The sequence below is a fragment of the Atractosteus spatula genome, chromosome 2, assembly GCF_055471065.1.
Source record: "Atractosteus spatula isolate fAtrSpa1 chromosome 2, fAtrSpa1.hap1, whole genome shotgun sequence".
Taxonomy (NCBI): domain Eukaryota; kingdom Metazoa; phylum Chordata; class Actinopteri; order Semionotiformes; family Lepisosteidae; genus Atractosteus; species Atractosteus spatula.
Genome location: NC_142707.1, coordinates 72720706 through 72739697, shown reverse-complemented (window position 1 = coordinate 72739697; position 18992 = coordinate 72720706). Strand labels below are relative to the sequence as shown.

General features: G+C 42.1%; 1 protein-coding gene across 2 annotated transcripts; it reads left to right on the top strand.

Moving 5' to 3' along the window:
• Positions 1-20: 20 nt before the first annotated feature.
• On the top strand, positions 21-18645 carry ppil4 (peptidylprolyl isomerase (cyclophilin)-like 4). Of its 2 annotated transcripts, none has more exons than XM_088909565.1 (14): positions 21-138; positions 579-646; positions 1209-1273; positions 1781-1898; positions 3217-3359; positions 3920-4016; positions 5102-5218; positions 6582-6706; positions 8660-8726; positions 10566-10677; positions 11879-11975; positions 13857-13992; positions 14595-14832; positions 16914-18645. In XM_088909565.1, exons 1-13 carry the CDS (start codon positions 69-71, stop codon positions 14829-14831), a joined length of 1452 nt encoding a protein of 483 aa, XP_088765691.1. In that variant the 5' UTR covers positions 21-68; the 3' UTR covers position 14832; positions 16914-18645. The 2 variants fall into 2 exon arrangements, with proteins under 2 accessions (XP_088765691.1, XP_088765690.1); XM_088909564.1 differs by lacking the exon at positions 16914-18645 and adding an exon at positions 15019-15214.
• The last annotated feature ends 347 nt before the right edge of the window (positions 18646-18992 follow it).

Here is an 18992-nt window from a genome sequence, read left to right as displayed (position 1 = left end):
GGGTGGAAGTCTCGCATTGAGGTGTCGCTTTTTGATGACGTAAAGTCCGGTAATGAGCGCTTCTGAGCATGGCTGTACTATTAGAAACAACTTTAGGGGATATCGTCCTTGATCTATACACAGAAGAAAGGCCCAGGGGTAAGACAAAACATCACGTAATAGCAAAGCAATGAATATTTCATTGCGATACATTTCGTCTCAGTTATCTGTGGAGACAAATGTTTGACCTAACTATGTTGCGGTAGGCATTATCGTAATTACCTCAAGTCGTGAACTCTGTATATCAGGACGGCATTTTCAATTGTTTTTAATGATTATAATTCAGAATTTGTAAAAAAAAAAAGTAATGTTTGGTAAAAATAAAAGGCCTAGATGGGTATAGCCCAACTGCGTGTTTTCCTGAATGGAACTGACGCCTGTCCCTGGTACACTGGCAATTGTGAAGCTTGCGCAGTCTGAAGTATCACTGTTAGGCATGTTTATTAACGTTTTGCTTTGTAGACAACGAGGCCGTTAAATGCAACGTGTTGCGATATATGTAGAAATAACATCGTTAATGCAGTTGTTTTCTTTTACAGCTTCCTTAAACTTCTTGAAATTATGCAGAATCAAATATTACAACTACTGCCTCTTTCACAATGTACAGGTAATATCGTTCAGTTAAATTGTTGTCGCCTTCTAAAAGTAAGTTCGTGACGATGAAGGAAACTGTTCTATAGTTCATTGACACACTGCGGCGTTCGGGTATAACTCATCAGTATTATAAGGCAGTGTCTGCTTTTTTAATGTGTTTAAGCACGTCTGAAGTATTAAGAAATCCACATAGGCGGTGAATTCATCAGTAATGGAAGACGGAGATGGATACATCTGGATTTTCGATAGTCTTACACACGGACGGTTTCTGTTTCCTGTGTGTATCATCCTCTGTTCTATATACATCAAGTCTTATAATGCACAGTTGTCTTCTGCAAGATTACATATAACCCTGAGTGTCCAAATCTAAGATGTAAGCCACTGCCTGGAACATTTGTTGTATGAAATTCCTCTGCTTATAAATCTGCTTCATATTTCTAATACTGCTTTACTCTGTATTGCAAAGTTCTTGACTGTTCAGACAACACTGTCCTATCCCAGTCATACCAGTTTTCCAGCACATAAGAGAACCCTTCCTCCACTTTGTCTCAGCTGTGCTGGTCTTGCCTTTCCAGAGGGATTTCATCGTCCAGACTGGAGACCCAACTGGCACAGGCCGTGGGGGTGACTCGGTTTTCAGGTTAGACTTTTTTTTTCCTGTGAAAAATGAGAGGGGGCACAGTTCAAAACAGCCAAAGACACCCGAAAGGCTCAATCCCTGACTGTTTTCTGGCACTTGATCGAGATTCATAATTTTAGACAACACCTTTGATATCTCGGCTGTGTAACTCAGACACTGGTGTTTTTACTTCTCAGCCTGCTGCTGTCTTATTGACTTATTCCACGTATTCACTGTTAAAGTAAAACATATAAACACAGGTTTTTTTTGTGACTGTGTTGTAGCTACAGTGTGTGTGTTCTGATTCAGTTCTTGCTGTTTCATTGTGTTTCCTAGACAGTTGCGTTGCTTTCCGTGGTTGGTGCTAACCTTATTTTCAATTTGATGGTTTCTTGGGAGAAAGGCATCTGGTTAACAAATAACAGTAATCATACACTGAGGGCTAATGCTCATCAGTGCCTTTTTTGTTTTGTCTCTTATTATAAAGTGATGCGTTTTCAACTCCTAAATCCGTTTTTCCTGCACCAGTAAGCTGTACGGGGACCAGGCCCGGTTTTTCGAGATGGAGAAGGCTCCCCGGATCAAACACAGGAAGAAGGGGACGGTTTCCATGGTGAACAACGGTAGCGACCAGCATGGCTCTCAGGTAAAGATTCTGTGCCCTTTAACCAAGCCAAAACTAGTCACTGTGAGGACTAATGTGTTTCAGTGTACGAACAAATAAGTACAGGTTGTGTGTCAGACATTTAACCACAGAAATGTTCTCAAAGTTAAGCAAGGCTGGACTGGGTCATTGCTGGGAAGGAAGACCTTTAAGGAATGCTAGATTGCTGTTGTAGATTGTTTTGGTTGCAGTGGACTGGTGTCCCACTTCCAGAGTGAGCCTGTTGCTTGCTGGGTTAGGCTGCAGTTCCTTTATGCCCCTGTATTGGATTGGTCAAACAGTTGTTGCAGCTGTTTACATAACAGCTTTATTGTTATGTTTATTGTTAAATTTGACAATATCTATTTAAATGCATTTACATTTTGTGAGAGTGTTAGATGGCATTTTACCATAGAATAAAAGTTTAGTGCACAATAATTGTTTCAGAATGAGTATTAACATTACATGGTTGTTAACTGGCAAAGAGCAAATACACCTTTGACACACCTGAAGAAGGCTCCACAGACCAAACGTTGTTTCTTTTCTTCTCTTTTCGGCATGGAATAAACCTTTACTTGTTCCAAAGAGCAAATACTTTTTAAGGCTTAAACTTTATACTGCTTCCAGGCATCACAGCACACTAGTCATCAGTAATTTAAGATTTAGTGTTGCAGTAGATACAGTATGGAAGCCTTCAGTTCTAGCTGTAGGTGTAGTGTACCATTTGGAATGTAGTTTCAGGGTTCGGTACAGGCATTTTATGCAAAGCAGCGTCAAGCTTGGTAAAGGTCTGGTCTTTGCCTGTTGTTTAAGTTTTTCTAAAGGAGGATGTATTTTACTTATATGAAATCATGGTGTTTAAGCAACAGTTACAAAATTAATTAAACACTTAGTAAATATGACACCAGTTGTAAGAAGATTCAGTATTTATACTTGGAGTAAAACTTTGATTTAGCCTACTGGGTGTGTGTCTCTGTTGCTGTTAAGTTTTAATCCAATAGCTCACAATAAGAATACTCCAGAAAGTGAAAATATGTTTTGCGAGAATAATTTCTCCTTGGCTTAGCTCTGGGTTTGGTCAATTTTAATTGTATCCTTGTCACTAAATTCACAACAAATGCAAAAAATAACTCTCTTATTTCTTTCAAAAACTTTATAAAAGGGAAGTCCTTTGAAATGTTTTATTATGTAGACATCATTTTTAACAAGACTTGATTAAATGGCTGTAAACTGCTCAAATCAAAACATTCATGGGTTTTGAAGAGTGAAAATTCTTCAAAAATATTTACCATTTGAAGAAGTGTTATTTTTCCCTCTGCAGTTCCTTATTACCACTGGGGAAAACCTGGACTACCTGGATGGAGTGCACACGGTGTTTGGAGAAGTGACGGAAGGTATGGATGTGCTGATGAAGATCAATGAAGCCTTTGTCGATAAAGACTTCATCCCTTACCAGGACATCAGGTGAGTCTCCAAGCACACACCCAAACATGAAATCCCACATGCCTTGTGAAATATTTCACACATTGTTTGCAAAAAGTGAAACAATTGCTTGCACATCAAGTAAAGCATCATGAGCCTTTCTTTCTCATATTATTGACATGAGTCACTCAGCATTCATAAAACAAGTACAAATAAGTAAATCAAGGTATTATATGTGTGCTGTTGAGTACCATTTTTAAAGAAAAAGTAAATGGATGTCTGTTTTTATGAAAGTGGTACTGTCAGAAGCAGTGTGCAGATCTTTGTGCATTCTTCTTGTCCAAAAAAAAGCTCTTCAGGGTTAAATTATTATATATTTCTAATAATTAGGAACCAATTAGATGGATTGCATTTTTACATAGATATGAGTAAGTATAAAAAGGATCTACTGCTTTTTTTATCTTTTTCTTGCTTATTGAAGTATATGTATACCGTCTGCCTGTTTTCGAAAAGAATGTTGTGTTTGAAATCACACCTTAGAACCAGCGGTGTTTTGTGTGGCGGTGTCCAGAATGCAAAGAGTGCGTTCTTTCCTCCTGCAGAATAAACCACACGGTGATTCTGGATGATCCGTTCGACGATCCCCCTGGTCTGCCAATTCCCGATCGCTCCCCCGAACCAACAAAGGAGCAGCTGGATGTGAGTTCATCCTTAGACACCGATGGCGGTCGATGAGGAAATAAAGTAATGTTTATAAATGCTGTAATGGGTATATGGGGTTATGACGGCTTTCCACCGAGTTTTTCTTTTTTATTCCCCGCAGTCCAGAAACATGCTGGTGGGTTAATAGGCTTCTGGGAGAAATGGGTCCCGGTGTGAGTGTGTGTGTCCGTGTGTGTGTCCGGTCCTCGCGATGGACTGGAGTCTCCTCTCCAGGGTGTGTCCTGCCTTGCACCCATGTCTTGCCGGGATAGGCTCTGGCTTCCCCCACAGCCCTGTACTGGATAAAGCTCTTAGAAAGCAGATGGATAATGATTTTGGAAAATATGAACAAAAATAAAAAAAAGCTCCTCCCAATCTACAAAAAAAAGTCAGTTGAAACTGAGAAATCCTAATTAAGCAATTCTCAGAAGGACAAAGGTTGGGGGGAAAAAATAATCTTGCTCTGCGATGTTCAGAAAGAGATTTTTTTAGCTATAAAAACATGATATTTGCGAATGCTTACAGGAGTGATAATCCGTGTTTTGATTCTTACCGATGTGTGCTTTTTTTTTAAGCTGTGTTCCGCAGCAGCTGAACAAACCGGTCGGCTTTGTACTTGATGTTGTCTGTATCCGTCCAGTGCAACGACAACCTCGGGGTGCTTTCCAGAGTCACTTCATGGCAAACGTCGCCTAGGAAACAGTACAACAACCAGGGCCATCAGAGTTTTCGTTTTTGAAATGAACCAACTAACCACTAGTTAAGAGAGACATTTTCAAATGTCTAGATTTTTCATTGTATGCAATGAAATAGCAAAAACGGTCAATTTCTATGGCAGTCAATCAAAAAGAGAAGAGTATTTAGAGTATCTCAAACATTATAATAGTAACATTTATGGAAAAGTTGTAGAACACAGGTTCCTTATGCTTGGGAAAATAAGGGACATATGCATAGGCACTGCTAACCCTGGCTTTTTCATATTCAGTCAACAAAGTGTCACAAAAAGTAACGTGTGGTCGGCAGGAGGTGATGAACCGCAAACTGCCATGTCTTCAAAATGTCCCTCTTTATTATGTTGGCAGAGCGGTAGAATTGGAGCAGATGAAGACATCGACGATGGCCAAGGAAAGTGTGCAGAGGAACTGGACGAGCAGCTCAAAGAGAAGGAGGCCAAAACCCAGGCCATCCTTCTGGAGATGGTGAGGAAACGAGCCCGTCTGGGCACGGAGAAGAGGTGTACGTTTCACCCCTGCATGGTGTTTTACAACACCTCCTCCCAGCAAGTCTTATTTAACCGGAGAGAAGATAGGTCTGTCAGTTGATAGATTCATACTGCTCCTTGGGATAAAAAAAGGACTGAGCTCAGGCTGAGAGATTTCATGATAATGCCATGTGCTCAGTGTTTTTTATATTTGAGTTGACTTAAAATTGCCCAAATGACTGGATTGGGGATCTGTATAAGTAGCCATTCAAAAGATATAATTGTAATTCAAGTAAAAACGTGTAGAGATCAACCCACTTGCTGTGTGTGAATTGCAAAGGTCGCCTGGCTGCTATCTGTATAATTGAGGATGGGCTGTCTGTGAAAGACACTGCCTGGAAGGAAGAGGTGCACAGAAGACTAGTCTAGAGAAACCGGAAAACTGCCTTTTTGTAGAGAAGGCTAATCCTAGACAGCAGAGGACCATCACTTTCAGCCGAGCCATCTGAGAAGTAATTTTCGGGCTTCTGCAGCTGCAGCACGAGAAATTCCAAAAAGAGTTGCAGTCCTTCGCACATCAGCAGACTGTACTTCTCTGCCTGCATCTTGCTCAGAGGCCGTTTGCCCGTTACATGGCAGACAGAATCTCGCATCTTCTGTGCCCCGAGAGAGCCTCTGAGCTGGAGTGGTGGAGAGTTTCTTCCTCCGATGCAGAATTCCATCTTGGACCGAGTGTTCGGCTGGCTGGTGCGGTGCTCAAGCCGTCCGGCGAGGAAACGGAAGTGTGGGGATGTAGGGAGGAATCTCCTTCAATACAGAAATGCCTTCGGTGCATTCTGAGGGCGATCCAGACCTCAAGTCAACGGTGGTGACAAAGTCCTTCCATGGTGTGATTTTTGTGGGAGCAGCTCTCCCCTGCTGTCAACAGCAGACAACACTGACCTGGCAGCTTTCAACAGGACTGGTGGTGGTCAAGCATTTGCAACGTTTCATACTGGAAACATGTTCACATTTACTGCAATTGTGCGTGTGGCACTAATGTTAGGCTTCAGTGCTACGTTTCTTTGTGCATTACTATGTAGTCGTATTCAGTGCAAAGTGCTTCAATGGTAAGAAGATTCTGCGAAGCTGGCTGGTGTCCGAGCCACAAGCTCATCACAAACCTCAGCTGCCTGGAATAATCCAACTGTTCCATCAGAAATAACCCTTGAGCATCTCTCGGACCTCATGCATTATGTAATGCAGCAAAACACAGCAGAGGGCTTTTAATTTACTTCTTTACAGACAAAATCCCAGTGGACAGGATATTAGATTAAATTGCTCAACAGCAACCAGCCTTTCAAATCTTCCTTTTGCTACAGGTGGGCGACCTGCCTGATGCTGAAATTAAACCACCTGAAAACGTCCTGTTTGTGTGTAAACTCAACCCAGTGACGACAGATGAAGATCTTGAAATCATATTCTCTCGCTTTGGATCCATCAAGAGGTGAGACTGCATCTTACCTCTGCTATTCTGAGCACAATATAGAGTAGATTTTGTGGTGCTCTTGGCTTTCTGAAATGAGACTCCTACTTAATGAGCTGCTTCAAACCCACCCTCAGTCATAAAATATAATAAGAAACTCAAAGTGCTGTGTAAGTACACACAAAGTACAGTGCACACAGCAGAAGAAAAAAAGAGAGAAAGGAAAATATTCAGAAACCAATGGTTCAGTTATAACATTGTGCATTTTCTTCTCCAGTGTTTGTTTCCAGCAAACTACAGGAGCTCAGTTGGTTGTATTTAGAATCACATGATGTTACAACATGTAGCATATAGAAGCTTCAAAAATTTAATCTGATTTTTTTTGTCTTTTGCCATGTTAGGTTCTAAATGTTATTACCTAATTAGACTGTTTACAGTATGAACTTCCTCTAATGGGCTGACATTTTTTGCACACCATCTGAAATGTTTCATAATGCATTTACACGAGTAAAGCATTTGTTACAAGTAGTGTAGGTTCACATATGATCTTATCATTGAATATATAATTACAGTGGAATCCAAGATCATATTAATCTTCCTGAATATAAATATTGTTGTGTTGCGATTACAGTCAGTATGTAATTTGAACATTATTTCCTTGTGAGATAATGCATTTGCCGTAGAATTACAGCGTTACCGATGTAGCCTTAGTCTAAATTTTCTTGGTATTATTTTATTTGCCTGGTTTATTTGCACAATTCTCAATGTGCGGTTATTCAACTTAGCTTGCTGCTGTTGGCCTACATCAGGCTGAGAGAGAGAGAGAGAGAGAGAGAGAGAGAGAGAGAGAGAGAGAGAGAGAGAGAGAGAGAGATGTCATCATAGCTGCTCCAGTAGGATGACAAGTACATGCGCTTCGTTTTGTGACATGAACTAAGAGCACAGGTAGCAGAGCTTTTGAGCTGAACAGAGAGCCAAGACGTATTGCTTTACATCACAGCCTAGCAGGTGCCTGATTTGCAATACAAGCAAATGGTAGTTGAAATGCTGCTGTAATACCATTAAGCAAAGGAGTTTGCTCAGATGTTTATTGTAAATGCTTTGCTGCATATATGGGTACTCTCCAGTTCATCATTTTATATGACAATCTGTTCTCAAACTGACTTACCTACTTAAATAGACAATTAGAGAAAATTGGAACTTGACCGCACCATTCTTTGAATGTGCAATGCCTCCATGGAGACTAACCACAGATAACAGCAATGCACTGCAGATCATGGCCAGTGATCTGTACTGGACAGCACTATGAATAGTGGCTTTCACAGGATGAGCCTGAATGCGCTTCCTAACCATGTGATTGCCACACAGACGCACAAAATGTCCAAGTCACCATAAAGCTAGGTCATACTTTTTCCAAACAATTTTACAAAGATCTTCAGAGACCAGATCTATTAGATATCCTTAAGTAAATGTCCATTTCTCTGTTAACTATAGATATCGGACAGACAACATGTTCTTGAACAGGCCAGGAGTGTGCAGTGTTTGACCAAGCGTGTGCCTCTGCCTAGGGAATCCTGGTCTAGCTATTATTATAATAATTAATAATAATAATAATTGGCTGATGGTTTTATCCACAGTGACTTACATTTGTACACTTGCATTTATGGCACCTTCCTCAGCTAGCGGTGTCCTGCTTGATACTACTCCACTGCTGCCCATTAATATCACGCTACAGAATGCAGGGCTTGAACTCAACCCATTGGACTCAACCCATGCTCCAAATGAGACCAGTTTCTGGTTACTCTATTCACAAACACTTGAATTCTCTTTAATGTTTTTTCCCCCATTGCATACTGTAGATACAGTAGACGTTTTGTAGCACATGAAGCACAGTTCAGTTAATGTTGTCCTTAATGCAGATTACACGCACGTTTTTGGTTTTAGATGTCAAATGCTTGCTTTCTCTTTTGGCAGTTGTGAGATTATTAAGGACTGGAAAACGGGAGAATCGCTGTGCTATGCATTCATTGAATTTGAAAAGGTAGGGATTGCAACCGTTGTTATTGATTTAAATTAGACTGTGTGCCAAGAAAACCTTCTAGTTCCAAGTGATGTTATTCTTCTAAACATACCAGGAACCAAAAACTTCTCTAGCATGTAGAAAACTTGTGTTGGAAAGCCTGTGTTTGGAAACGGGTTAAATGTCACTGCACATGTCAAATTAAACAGTTTCTTGTACTATAGATGTATTATTCTGGAAACAGCTATTAAAGGAATTGGAAACAAGTGAAAGCTGACAACTCCTTCCCGAGGTTTAGAAAATCCCTCAATATCACTCATTATTATCTTAATGTAGTGAACATTACAAAATACGTAAACTGCTGAACTCGGTGCGGCTAATTTCAAGGAAGTATGTTTCTCAACCACTTGTGTTTTTTTCAATCCTTTCTGTCGCTTCCAGTTCTTCATTCAAGAGCAATGGTTTCCTTATTTGTTTTCCTTCTGTAACACCTGGACCGCAAATATGATATTTTCAATTCCAGTAAATGATGCTCAAAAACATCCCAGACTCTTGGGGTAATGAGTAAGTTTTGCTTAAATGGCATCTAATGAAGAGGCAAACTGCTAATGGCACTTAATTAATGGTATTTAATTTTAAAAACCAAAAACACTATAAGAAAATAATACTAAGTAATGCTTAAATCAATTGAATCAAATCCGGACCACTAGAGTGAATGAGTTTGCTTAATGCTGACCAGGATTTCCCAAGCGGCAGCCACAAGGTTACTGAGAATCAGGCTTGGGATTAGGCAATCCAGGCAAAACCACTGCAGCTTCCTGGGTGCTTTCAGGTTTGCAGTAACATCACTGAACAACGCAACTCTCCTGCCATCACACTGAGTCGGCTTGCCCTCTTTCTCCCCGTGTAGTGCAGGGGTAGTGGCTGTGAACCAAGCTGTAAAGAAACGATTAATGCATTCCAAACTGAGTGGTTATATTATATGTTTTACAAGCGTATGAAGGAATTAGGTAATCTGGAATATCATAAGTAGTTCAGGTGGGGAGCTGCGTCAGCATGCGTAGTCCGCAATGGAACAAGTAACAGGTTTATTCCATGTTGAAAAGAGAAGAGAGAAAACACAACATTTCGGCTGTGAAGCTTTCTTCAGGTGTGAGAAAGACAGGACAGACAGCAAAGATATTTAATGTGGAATATCATAATTTGATTTGGATAGATGCTGTGAAACTGCTTTCCATGATATCCTTCTGTATGAGGCTCAGAACTTTTTTGTACCACTTCAGCAACTGCAGATTCTTGTGATTAAAGACGTTGTCTTTCTTCCACATGTGCATCTGTGCTGCCCTAGTGTTTCAGTGCTGTAGGAGTGATTATACAGACAGAGGGCAGCACTTGGTCACTTTCTAGAGAACCTGTCCTTCATGTGTCAGGTTGCCAATGAGATGTTTTAAACAGCCTCTAAAAGAACAGGGATGAAAAGAGCACCTCCAGATAATAAGTAGAACTCGACACTACACTCTGAAACATCTGCTCACTTGGATTGAGATTACTGGTATGTAGAGATGACCGGTCAGAAGCAGGTTAATTGAAAATCATGTAAAGAAAAATAAAGTCTGAATGTTTTTCCAAGTCAAGCCTGTATTTCATGATAGTTATAAAAAGACATAATGAGTTGCAATTTTATGGGATTGTTTTTTTTCCATTTCACCCTGTACGACTCTCCCTGTATAGAAAGTTTATCATTGTAGTTCTTAATACATTTTTCAACAACATGCCAGTTTGTCAAACAATGCATCTGACCTAGCGCAAGTGCTGATTTTGCATTTGAGTGATAATCTCTTCATTGTTGCACTTTAACAGGAAGAAGACTGTGAGAAGGCCTATTTTAAGATGGACAATGTGCTGATTGACGATCGGCGAATCCATGTGGATTTTAGCCAGTCTGTTGCAAAGATTAAATGGAAAGGAAAAGGCAAGTGACTTTCACAGTTTCCTGGAGATTCAGAAGGGTGTCTGTAAATAACTTGATTCTAAGAGGTAATTTGTTGGCACAAAAATGCTTTGCAAGCAGTAGTGAGAATGCTGTATGTAGATGATAATGTGGAAACACTTCTCAGTGTAAGTGAGAGACCATTTTTGTATAAATCAGATCGGACCTATAGCGAGGGGCGGGTGTATATTGTGTATTTCTGTGAGTTATTGAAGGTTACATAGTAGTTCAAGCAGGGAGCTGCGTCAGCAGGCGTAGGCTGCAAAGGAACAAGTAAAGGTTTATTCCCTGCTGGAAAGAGAAGAAAAGAAACGCAACGTTTCGGCTGAGGAGCCTGACACCTTGATACCTGAAGAAGGCTCCGCAGCTGAAACGCTGTGTTTCTTTTCTTCTCTTTCCAGCAGGGAATAAACCTTTACCTGTTCCTTTGAAGATTACATAGTGTCCAGTCATCACAACTATGATATTTGAAATGATTACACTCGTGGACAATTGAGCCCTTTCCTTATCACAGGAATCACTTCAATTGTTCTTCTTCTTCTTCTTATCATCTGCCATGATCATTAAAATTATTTCTGAGAACAGAAAAAAATGTAATAACTGCAAAATACAGACATTACACTGACATTACTGCAGTGTGTTGGTTCTGGACTAAAATTATTATTTCATTAAATGTGTATTTATCATTTACACATTTATAAAGCATACCTCATGGAAACTACTTGAGTCACCAAGGTGTATGTTAAGCTTGGCTGAAAGCCATCTGGTGCGTTACTTCCCAGCACACAAATCACTACTGTCTCTGCTGGCACAGAGCCTGAGGTGACTCACCAGAGAGCCCGAGTCCTCCGGCTTGCAGGGTTACAGTAAGAGATTCATCACTTGTGCTCTGCCAAGAAGATGTTTCTCTCTTTTTTTTTTATCGGTTGAACACAATTGACAAAGAAAATGAATAAGCGAAGTCAGCAGGTGTTCTCAGAATATGTAGATCTAAAAGTGTTGGAGATATTCAAAACTCTCAAGTATCATTGTACTAAAAACAGCTGCTGGAGAAGGCAGTGATATCAGCAGTCGGTAATTAGTTCATGTCTTTATAAAGAGATCAGAATAAACCCTTTCACTGAGTTTTGAATTCCAGTCCAGATATTAAAATGATGTTTTTCTGCTGTGCTTGTTTTTTCAGGTGGGAAGTACACTAAAGATGATTTCAAGGCTTATGAGAAAGATCTTGACAGCCGTTCCAAACTGACGTTGAAAGACAAAGTAAAACCCAGACAAGAGTATCCTTTCTGTCGCCCTGAGCTGTTGAAAGTGAAAATGGGAACCGGATTCACTGTATGGGAATTTAGTGAATTTTTAGTAAATAATGCATGGTAATAATGTATAATTACAAAATACACAATGCTGGGACTGTGTATTTTTATGTCTCTTTTTAAGTATTGATTTTGAAGTAATTTTATGCATTTATATAGTATATCTTCACCCATCATTTAGAGCCTTCTGGAGTAACATGCTGGTTCAGGGATCCCAACTACAGTACTGGAGATAAAGTCAGGAGACAAACAAGACCCAGACAGGCAGTCAGCATGTCTAGGAAGAGTTTTCTTGGTTGGACTCGGGTCAGCAGGAACACAGCTGCTCACAGTGCCACACCTTGGTCAACAGGAATCTCCATCTTGCCTGCCCCTACTGCCCTATAGAAATAGGGTATTTCTATTCCCTGTCTTTATCTTGTTAATAAGATTACTTTATGGGCCATATACAATTTCTTGTATTAGAATTTTGTCTTTTTGCATACCAAAGCCTGCTTTCCATGCGACACACAGCTTGGGGTCAGAGCGCAGGGTCAGCCATTTATACGGCGCCCCTGGAGCAGCTGGGGCGAAGGGCCTTGCTCAGGGGCCCAACGGAGTAGGATTCCTCTGCCAGCAGCGGGATTTGAACTGGCAGCCTTCCAGCGACAGGCACAGATCCTGAGCCACAGAGCCACCGCTCTGCCCGCCACTAATCTCAGCACTCGTAGTCACAACACAGGTAATCAAATCAAAAACAGGGATTGTAGCCCGTTACGAATCTAGTTAATGCCCTTAGCATTAGTGAGTGATTTCGCTCAGCCACTCCAGCAGCGCATCACTCATTCTGGTCCTGCAGCGAGCGAAAGGCCTGCTGGTAGCTCTGTTGCAGCAGGCAGGCTGAGGGCCTGAAGGGCATGTTGTATTGTACCGTGGGGAAGGTTGCGTTCAGCGTCGCCTCCCTTTGCTACCACTTGAGGCCACCACTGCCTTAACCAGAGCCAGAGAGTCATGTTTATCCCCAAGGGGCAATTTGTTTTACAGGACTCTGAAAGAGCAAACTTAATCATTATTGGAAGTGCAATGCAAAAACCGCTCATAAAAAATGAATACGCGAAGGGCATAAATAACTGAAGCAGTAGGAAGCAATTAAAGGTGGTGTGGATAACAAACGTTAAGGCGTGATTGACAGGGGAAATCAAATGACATTTCTGCTATGAGGATTAAAGACAGTGCATTCTTGTCTAAGGGCGACCGATGGATATAACTGGAAGCTGAGGGGTCACGTGTTTTGTCTAACCAGGTGAGTCATGAGCAGGTGCCACATCCTAGCTCAGCACGGGTTGAGCACTTCCAGTTTCTGAGATGAGTTCACCTTGCTGCCGAGGAGCAAGGGAGGAGAGTGACCGGGCTCTGCAAGTGGGGAATCAAGAAGGGACACGGAGCTTCTGGCTCAAGACGAGGAGCAGAGAGGGCGGCTGCAGGTTTCGGCAGAGACTGGCGATGGGCAGGAGCGGAGAGGTTACGCCAGTGACCAGTGAGAACAGGAGCTTTTAATTGGATTTGTGCTGCCTGAGGCAGCCATCTGAGAGACTGGAGTGATGGAGTAGTGGGAGAAAAGACAGAGAGACAGCGGGATTCTGGATGAATTTGCCCAGGTAGGTATTGTTGGCAGGAAGGGTGCAGCACCAGAGCCTGGACCTGAAGCTGTGTAGAGCAGTAAGCAAGGGACACATTCTGCAAATGAGGATAGGGTCAGATAAGAACCATGCTGGGAATGTGAGAGGCAGGTGTTCCTGGCATAGAGGGACAAGGTGGTGGAGACGAAATCATTCCTTCCTGTTTGGTTTTCCTGAACACTTCCTGAAGCTCCAGGTACGAACTCCTTCTGGGCGACGAGGAAGAAGAGCCAGCAGCAAGCCATCAGCATTCTGGGAAAAAGCACAAAGAGAAGAGGCACCACTACTCCGATGAGGAGGATAGCAGGAAGTCAAAGAAGTCAAAGGTAAAGGAAGTGAAGTCTACTTCCTGCACATGGGGAAGATATTATTTTACACTTGTGACACAGGTAGCGCAAGACTTTTTAACACTAATATTGAACTTGGAAATACTGTGAGTTAAATTGACCAGTTTCCCAAGATTTTCTTTTTACTTATTCTCAGTAGTTAGAATTCTTATCGTAATAATACCCGAAGCTGACTTCTAACCCAAATCCACTTTGAATCTGCTTGTGTTTAATTCACAAAAATTGACAAACACGGGGGGGGCAGTGCAGCACAGCACAGCACAGGAAGGGAACAGGTTCTCCCCGTGGGTCTCCTCCAGGTGCTCCAGTTTCCTCCCACAGTCCAAACACATGCTGGTGGGTTAATTAGCTTCTGGATAAATGGCCCTGGTGCGAGTGTGTGCACCCTGTGATGAACTGACATCCCGTCCAGGGTGTATCCTGCCTTGTGCCCGTCCCTTGCTGGGATAGGCTCCAGCTCCCCCGCGACCCTGTCCTGGATAATGAGGTTAGACGATGGATGGATGGAAGAGTCAGTCTGCCTGCGTGTCAGGGAGGGAGACCGAGTTCATTACCTTCTCTCTCTCTCTCCCGGCGTGCAGGACAGCCCTGAGGACCCGCACAGAGAGCGGGGGAGAGGCGGGAGGAAGGCCGACAGGCAGCGCTCCCGCTCCCGATCCCGCTCGCGCTCCCGGTCTCAGGACAGGGACAGGCACAGAGACCGGCACCACAAGCAGGGCAAGGCCAGGGAGAAGCACCGGCAGGAGGACAGGGACCGCAGGGACCGCAGCAGGAGCCCCAAGAAGTCCCGAGACAAGGACCGCAGCCGACACAGATGAGGTGCGTGGTGCCCAGAACACCCCTCTCTCGCCTTTTGTTCTTTTCATCGTCTTTTTTCGTGAGCTTTTTTTCCCCCAGTACTGGGAGGGGGTCGGCACTAAGTCAGGCCAGTGGCTTCTGCAGCCCTTCGGGGCTCACCTGGAGCTTCAGCAGGTGCGTCTCCAGCTTGTTTTATTTTTCCCTCAGGCATGACGAAGTAGAGCACACTTCCCGTTCGGTGATATCCCTTCCTGGAACATCATCTGCCAAACTTCATGGTGCGATTTGTACTCTAATTTCAATTACCATTCTCTTATAACAGTACTGGCAAGCTGTGTATGTTTGTTTTCAGTTTTACTTTTTTTTGTTTTCTACAATTGTGAATTAAAATAATTGCCTTTTGTTAAAGTGTTGGTTTCTTTCGAGCCAAATCCATCTGCTTTCAATTGTACACCTACACCGATTTCTGTGCTAGCACATAATGGTGTCATAGGAATATAGTTCTTAAGCCAGGTCAAATGTCAAGTGAGGTTGACATTTGCCCTACAGTTGAACTTATTTCCTCAGACTGAAGCTAGGGTTTCCCAGGTGGCTCAGCTGGTGAAAACGCCCACCTGAGCTCATGTTGAACTGTGTGATCCAGGCTTCACAGGTCCGAGCCTGTGTCATATCACTCTCTGATCGTGACCGGGGTTCCCCGAGCACATTAGCAGCGCACAGCTGTCGGGGCTCTCTCCCCGAACACAGCGCCCCCTGTGGCCTTTCGCATGTTTGCAGGCTTGTGGTGCAGCTGGTGGGGGACGCGCCTCTCCTTCAGTGTGGGGCGTCAGTGCCCGTGATCTGTAAAAGACCTCCCTCAGATACCTTATTTTCCCGTGTGCGGTCACAGGTTTTGTGGCCATGAGCCAGTATCTGAAATCTCAGGTCTGGATCATTTCGCATCAGGTGAGCAGAGCAGTCAAAATAGCCAACTCTTAATCTATACATGAAGTAAAAGTAAAGAAATATACTGATGCTGGCCTCTTAGCCTAATGTAATAATGTGAAGACAAAGTCAAAATATGCTTGGTTGCAATGCACAAGCTTTTTTTGTAAGTCATGTTATACATCACATGTTCTACTTTTAATGGGTGCAAGAAAGCTTTTATTTCTACATCATGTAAGGAGACGGAACCCTAGAGGATGAACATCGTTTGCAAGGCAATTTTTCATGCTTCTGAAAAATGTATAATTTTATACCTTCTAATAGTTCTATGTGATGTTTAAAGAATTCATCTGTAATTTGTCAAAAAGAAAAGTGAAGGGAATTGTCAGACTATATTTTGGAAAAGAGATGTTGGCCGTGAAAGAGATTAATCACAGATTTCTGTCCCAGCAAGGAAATGTGATCATAACGCAATAAAAGCCTGCAAGGCCTTCTGTCCCAGCGTTCAGCACATTTACACAAGAGCTGATTGCAGATAGGTTTTTACAGTGTTCGGGTTGCACGAACCATAAGGCTCTAATATAGTCATAAAAGAATTAAATATCATTTATCATTAATAATAAAAAGATCATGCCTGCTGATCTTACAATCTAGTCCTTTTCCAATATGAAATGTGCAGAGGCTGAACATTTGATCTGAGCTACGTGTTGGTAAAAAGAACCTGAACCAGCTCCGCTCATCCCTCAATGCCAATTGTAAGCAATAACAGTAAACAATAAGAATAATACTAGTGATTGCCCCTTTTCACCTTGTAACACCTTTCAGAAAATACTAGAAGACTAAGACTTGTAAGGCTGCCAAGGAACATTTACAGGTGGTCTTCTGTACCATATGAATCATTTGCCTCATGTTTCTCTGGGATTCCCTGATATTCACTGCGTTTCTTAACATCAATAACTAAAGTCTCCTTTGTATTGAACACTAACTTCTGACTCACATGGCATTCACGGATGCTGGTAACACAGAAATGATGTGGCATTTTTGTTTTTTCACGAATGCGATAGGAAACACTCGCAACGCATTTGTTTAGAGCCTAGACACTAAATCGTGAAAGGTCATGCGTCGACTAAAACTGAATTGAGCCGAATAGACCCTCCGGTCTCTCCTGTGCGTGACAGGTGCAGGTCCTCAGATGGATGTCTCTACGCCTGCTCTGGCTTTGTCAGGAGGAAGTGTTGCAGTGATACTGAAAAGTGTTCAGGAAGAGTGTACCCCCGGATCCTGAACTGGCACTCTTCGGCAGTTCAGCTGCAGTGTTCAGGGAAAAATTGAGGAACAACACTGCACTGGTGTTCGGAAGGGTTGTGGCCAAAAAGAATTATCTCCTAAGAGTGGAGATCTGTGACTGGACCCTGTTTCAAGAGCTGATCTCCTTAATTACAGTGGAGAGGGTTCGTGCCTGTGGCACCTGAAACAATGGTGCCATAGCGATTGGGAACCCTCTCTTGAATGTTTTGAAAAAGACTGGGCTTTGGTCCTGTCCCTGATTGTTTTATACATCCAGTCATTTTGTGAATTTGAGTTTCTTAATGCAACAAGAATACTGTAAAAAGGCATAAGCAAGTTCGAGCTCTTTGTTTGTTATCTGGCTGTTTTTTTATGTTTCTTCACTTTTTGTTACTTTGTCTTGTTACAATTTTCAAAACGAAACAAAATGCTTAGATATAGAATCCTTTTGAAATTAAAAGCCTGCTGTGTAGAAATAGTCATTTCACTGAACTTTCCACGTAAAATGTACAGTTTCTTCGAGTAGGGCTGTTAAAGGTATTATTGTATTATTAAATTATTATTGTTATTATTGGTATTATTATTGTTAAAGGTATAAATTGAGCAAGCACAATGCAAGATTCAAGTTCGTTTCTCTAAAAAAAAAATCAGTTCGAAGTACTTTATACATCCCCAAGGAGCAGTATAAGAAGCTGAAGTCTATCCGTCCCTTTTCTAACCCCTTCTTCCAGTTCAGGGTCACGGAGCAGCCAGTCCTGGCAAGCAATGGGAGCAAGGAAGGATACACCCTGGATGGGACGCTAGTCCATCGCAGGGCAGACAGACACACACCCAGACGCACAGAGACACAGACAGACACACACAGACACTAAGAAGCCAGTTAGCACTGTTAGTTTGGACTGCCCATGCAAATATGTGGAGAACATACTAACTCCACACAGGTAGCACCCCACAAATTGAACCCAGTAGAGAAAGTACGATACATGACAAATAAGGACAGTGGAGGTGTGGAATTAAAAAATGACAGTGCCTGTTGCCTTCAGAGCCCTGGTCATGGTTTCTGTAACCAATGCAATAAAACTTCTACTCTGAAATAGCTGTACAAGTGAAGTCAGGGAAAATGGTTTGCTTAATGTCAGGTGCTGAGGTTCTGATGAGTTTACCTCTCACATTCTAGGGCAAAACATCAACAGGACATAAACTGCCCCCAATGTTTCCTATGGGTAATTGGAAACGTAGTGCCATTGTGTGAACAGCAGTGCTACACTCTTCCTATTATGAATACAGCTGTGCGCTTTTTTCTCAGAAAGATTTTTTCGGGGTATACAAAAAGGTGAAGGCTTTTTTTAGAGAGTGTGTGGGCGGGGACAGAGTGTTCTCTGGGGAAAACAGCGTGGGCTCGCACTACTGACTTGATTATGATTGTCTGCGGTAAGAAAAGCCTCACTTTTCGGTTACGAAAAGGATCAACACCTACAGATCTAACCGCTTGAGAATGTTAAAACAATGTGGTGCAAAGACACGAGATGTGTGCTGGGGCCGGAGCAGCCTGAGGAAGTTTACTGCAATGGGTAGCTCACATTTAAGATATCTAATAAACGGCTCACGAGGAAATAAATCCGATTGTCCGTTTCTGAGTTCAGTTTTTTTGGTGATAAGCATAACAGCAATGAAATGCTTCAAAGTTTGGAGTTTGGACTATGTAACAGGGAATTAAGAAATGCAAAACAAGTAGAATTTAACACAAGAATTGCTATGAATTCTTAATCCTAATGATGCATCTTCTAATAATGCATCATAATCCTTAATCTTAACAAAGCATTTCTTAATATTAATTAAGAATGTCAAAACCTGAAGTTGATTCCTAAAATAAGCCTCTCAGCAGAGAAGTAAAATTGTTTATATGGAAACAAGCTTCCACTCCAGGTCGGCTTCCATAGACTTGACATTGGAAGTTAAAACACCTGGAA

What these genes read in the sequence shown, in the direction of transcription:
- ppil4 (XM_088909565.1), top strand. Translation starts at nt 69, where the DNA reads ATGGCTGTACTATTAGAAACAACTTTAGGGGATATCGTCCTTGATCTA. An exon ending in GCCTCTTTCACAATGTACAG is followed by an intron (nt 647 to 1,208) that starts GTAATATCGTTC and finishes TTGCCTTTCCAG; the next exon opens with AGGGATTTCATCGTCCAGAC. An exon ending in CAACAAAGGAGCAGCTGGAT is followed by an intron (nt 4,017 to 5,101) that starts GTGAGTTCATCC and finishes TTATGTTGGCAG; the next exon opens with AGCGGTAGAATTGGAGCAGA.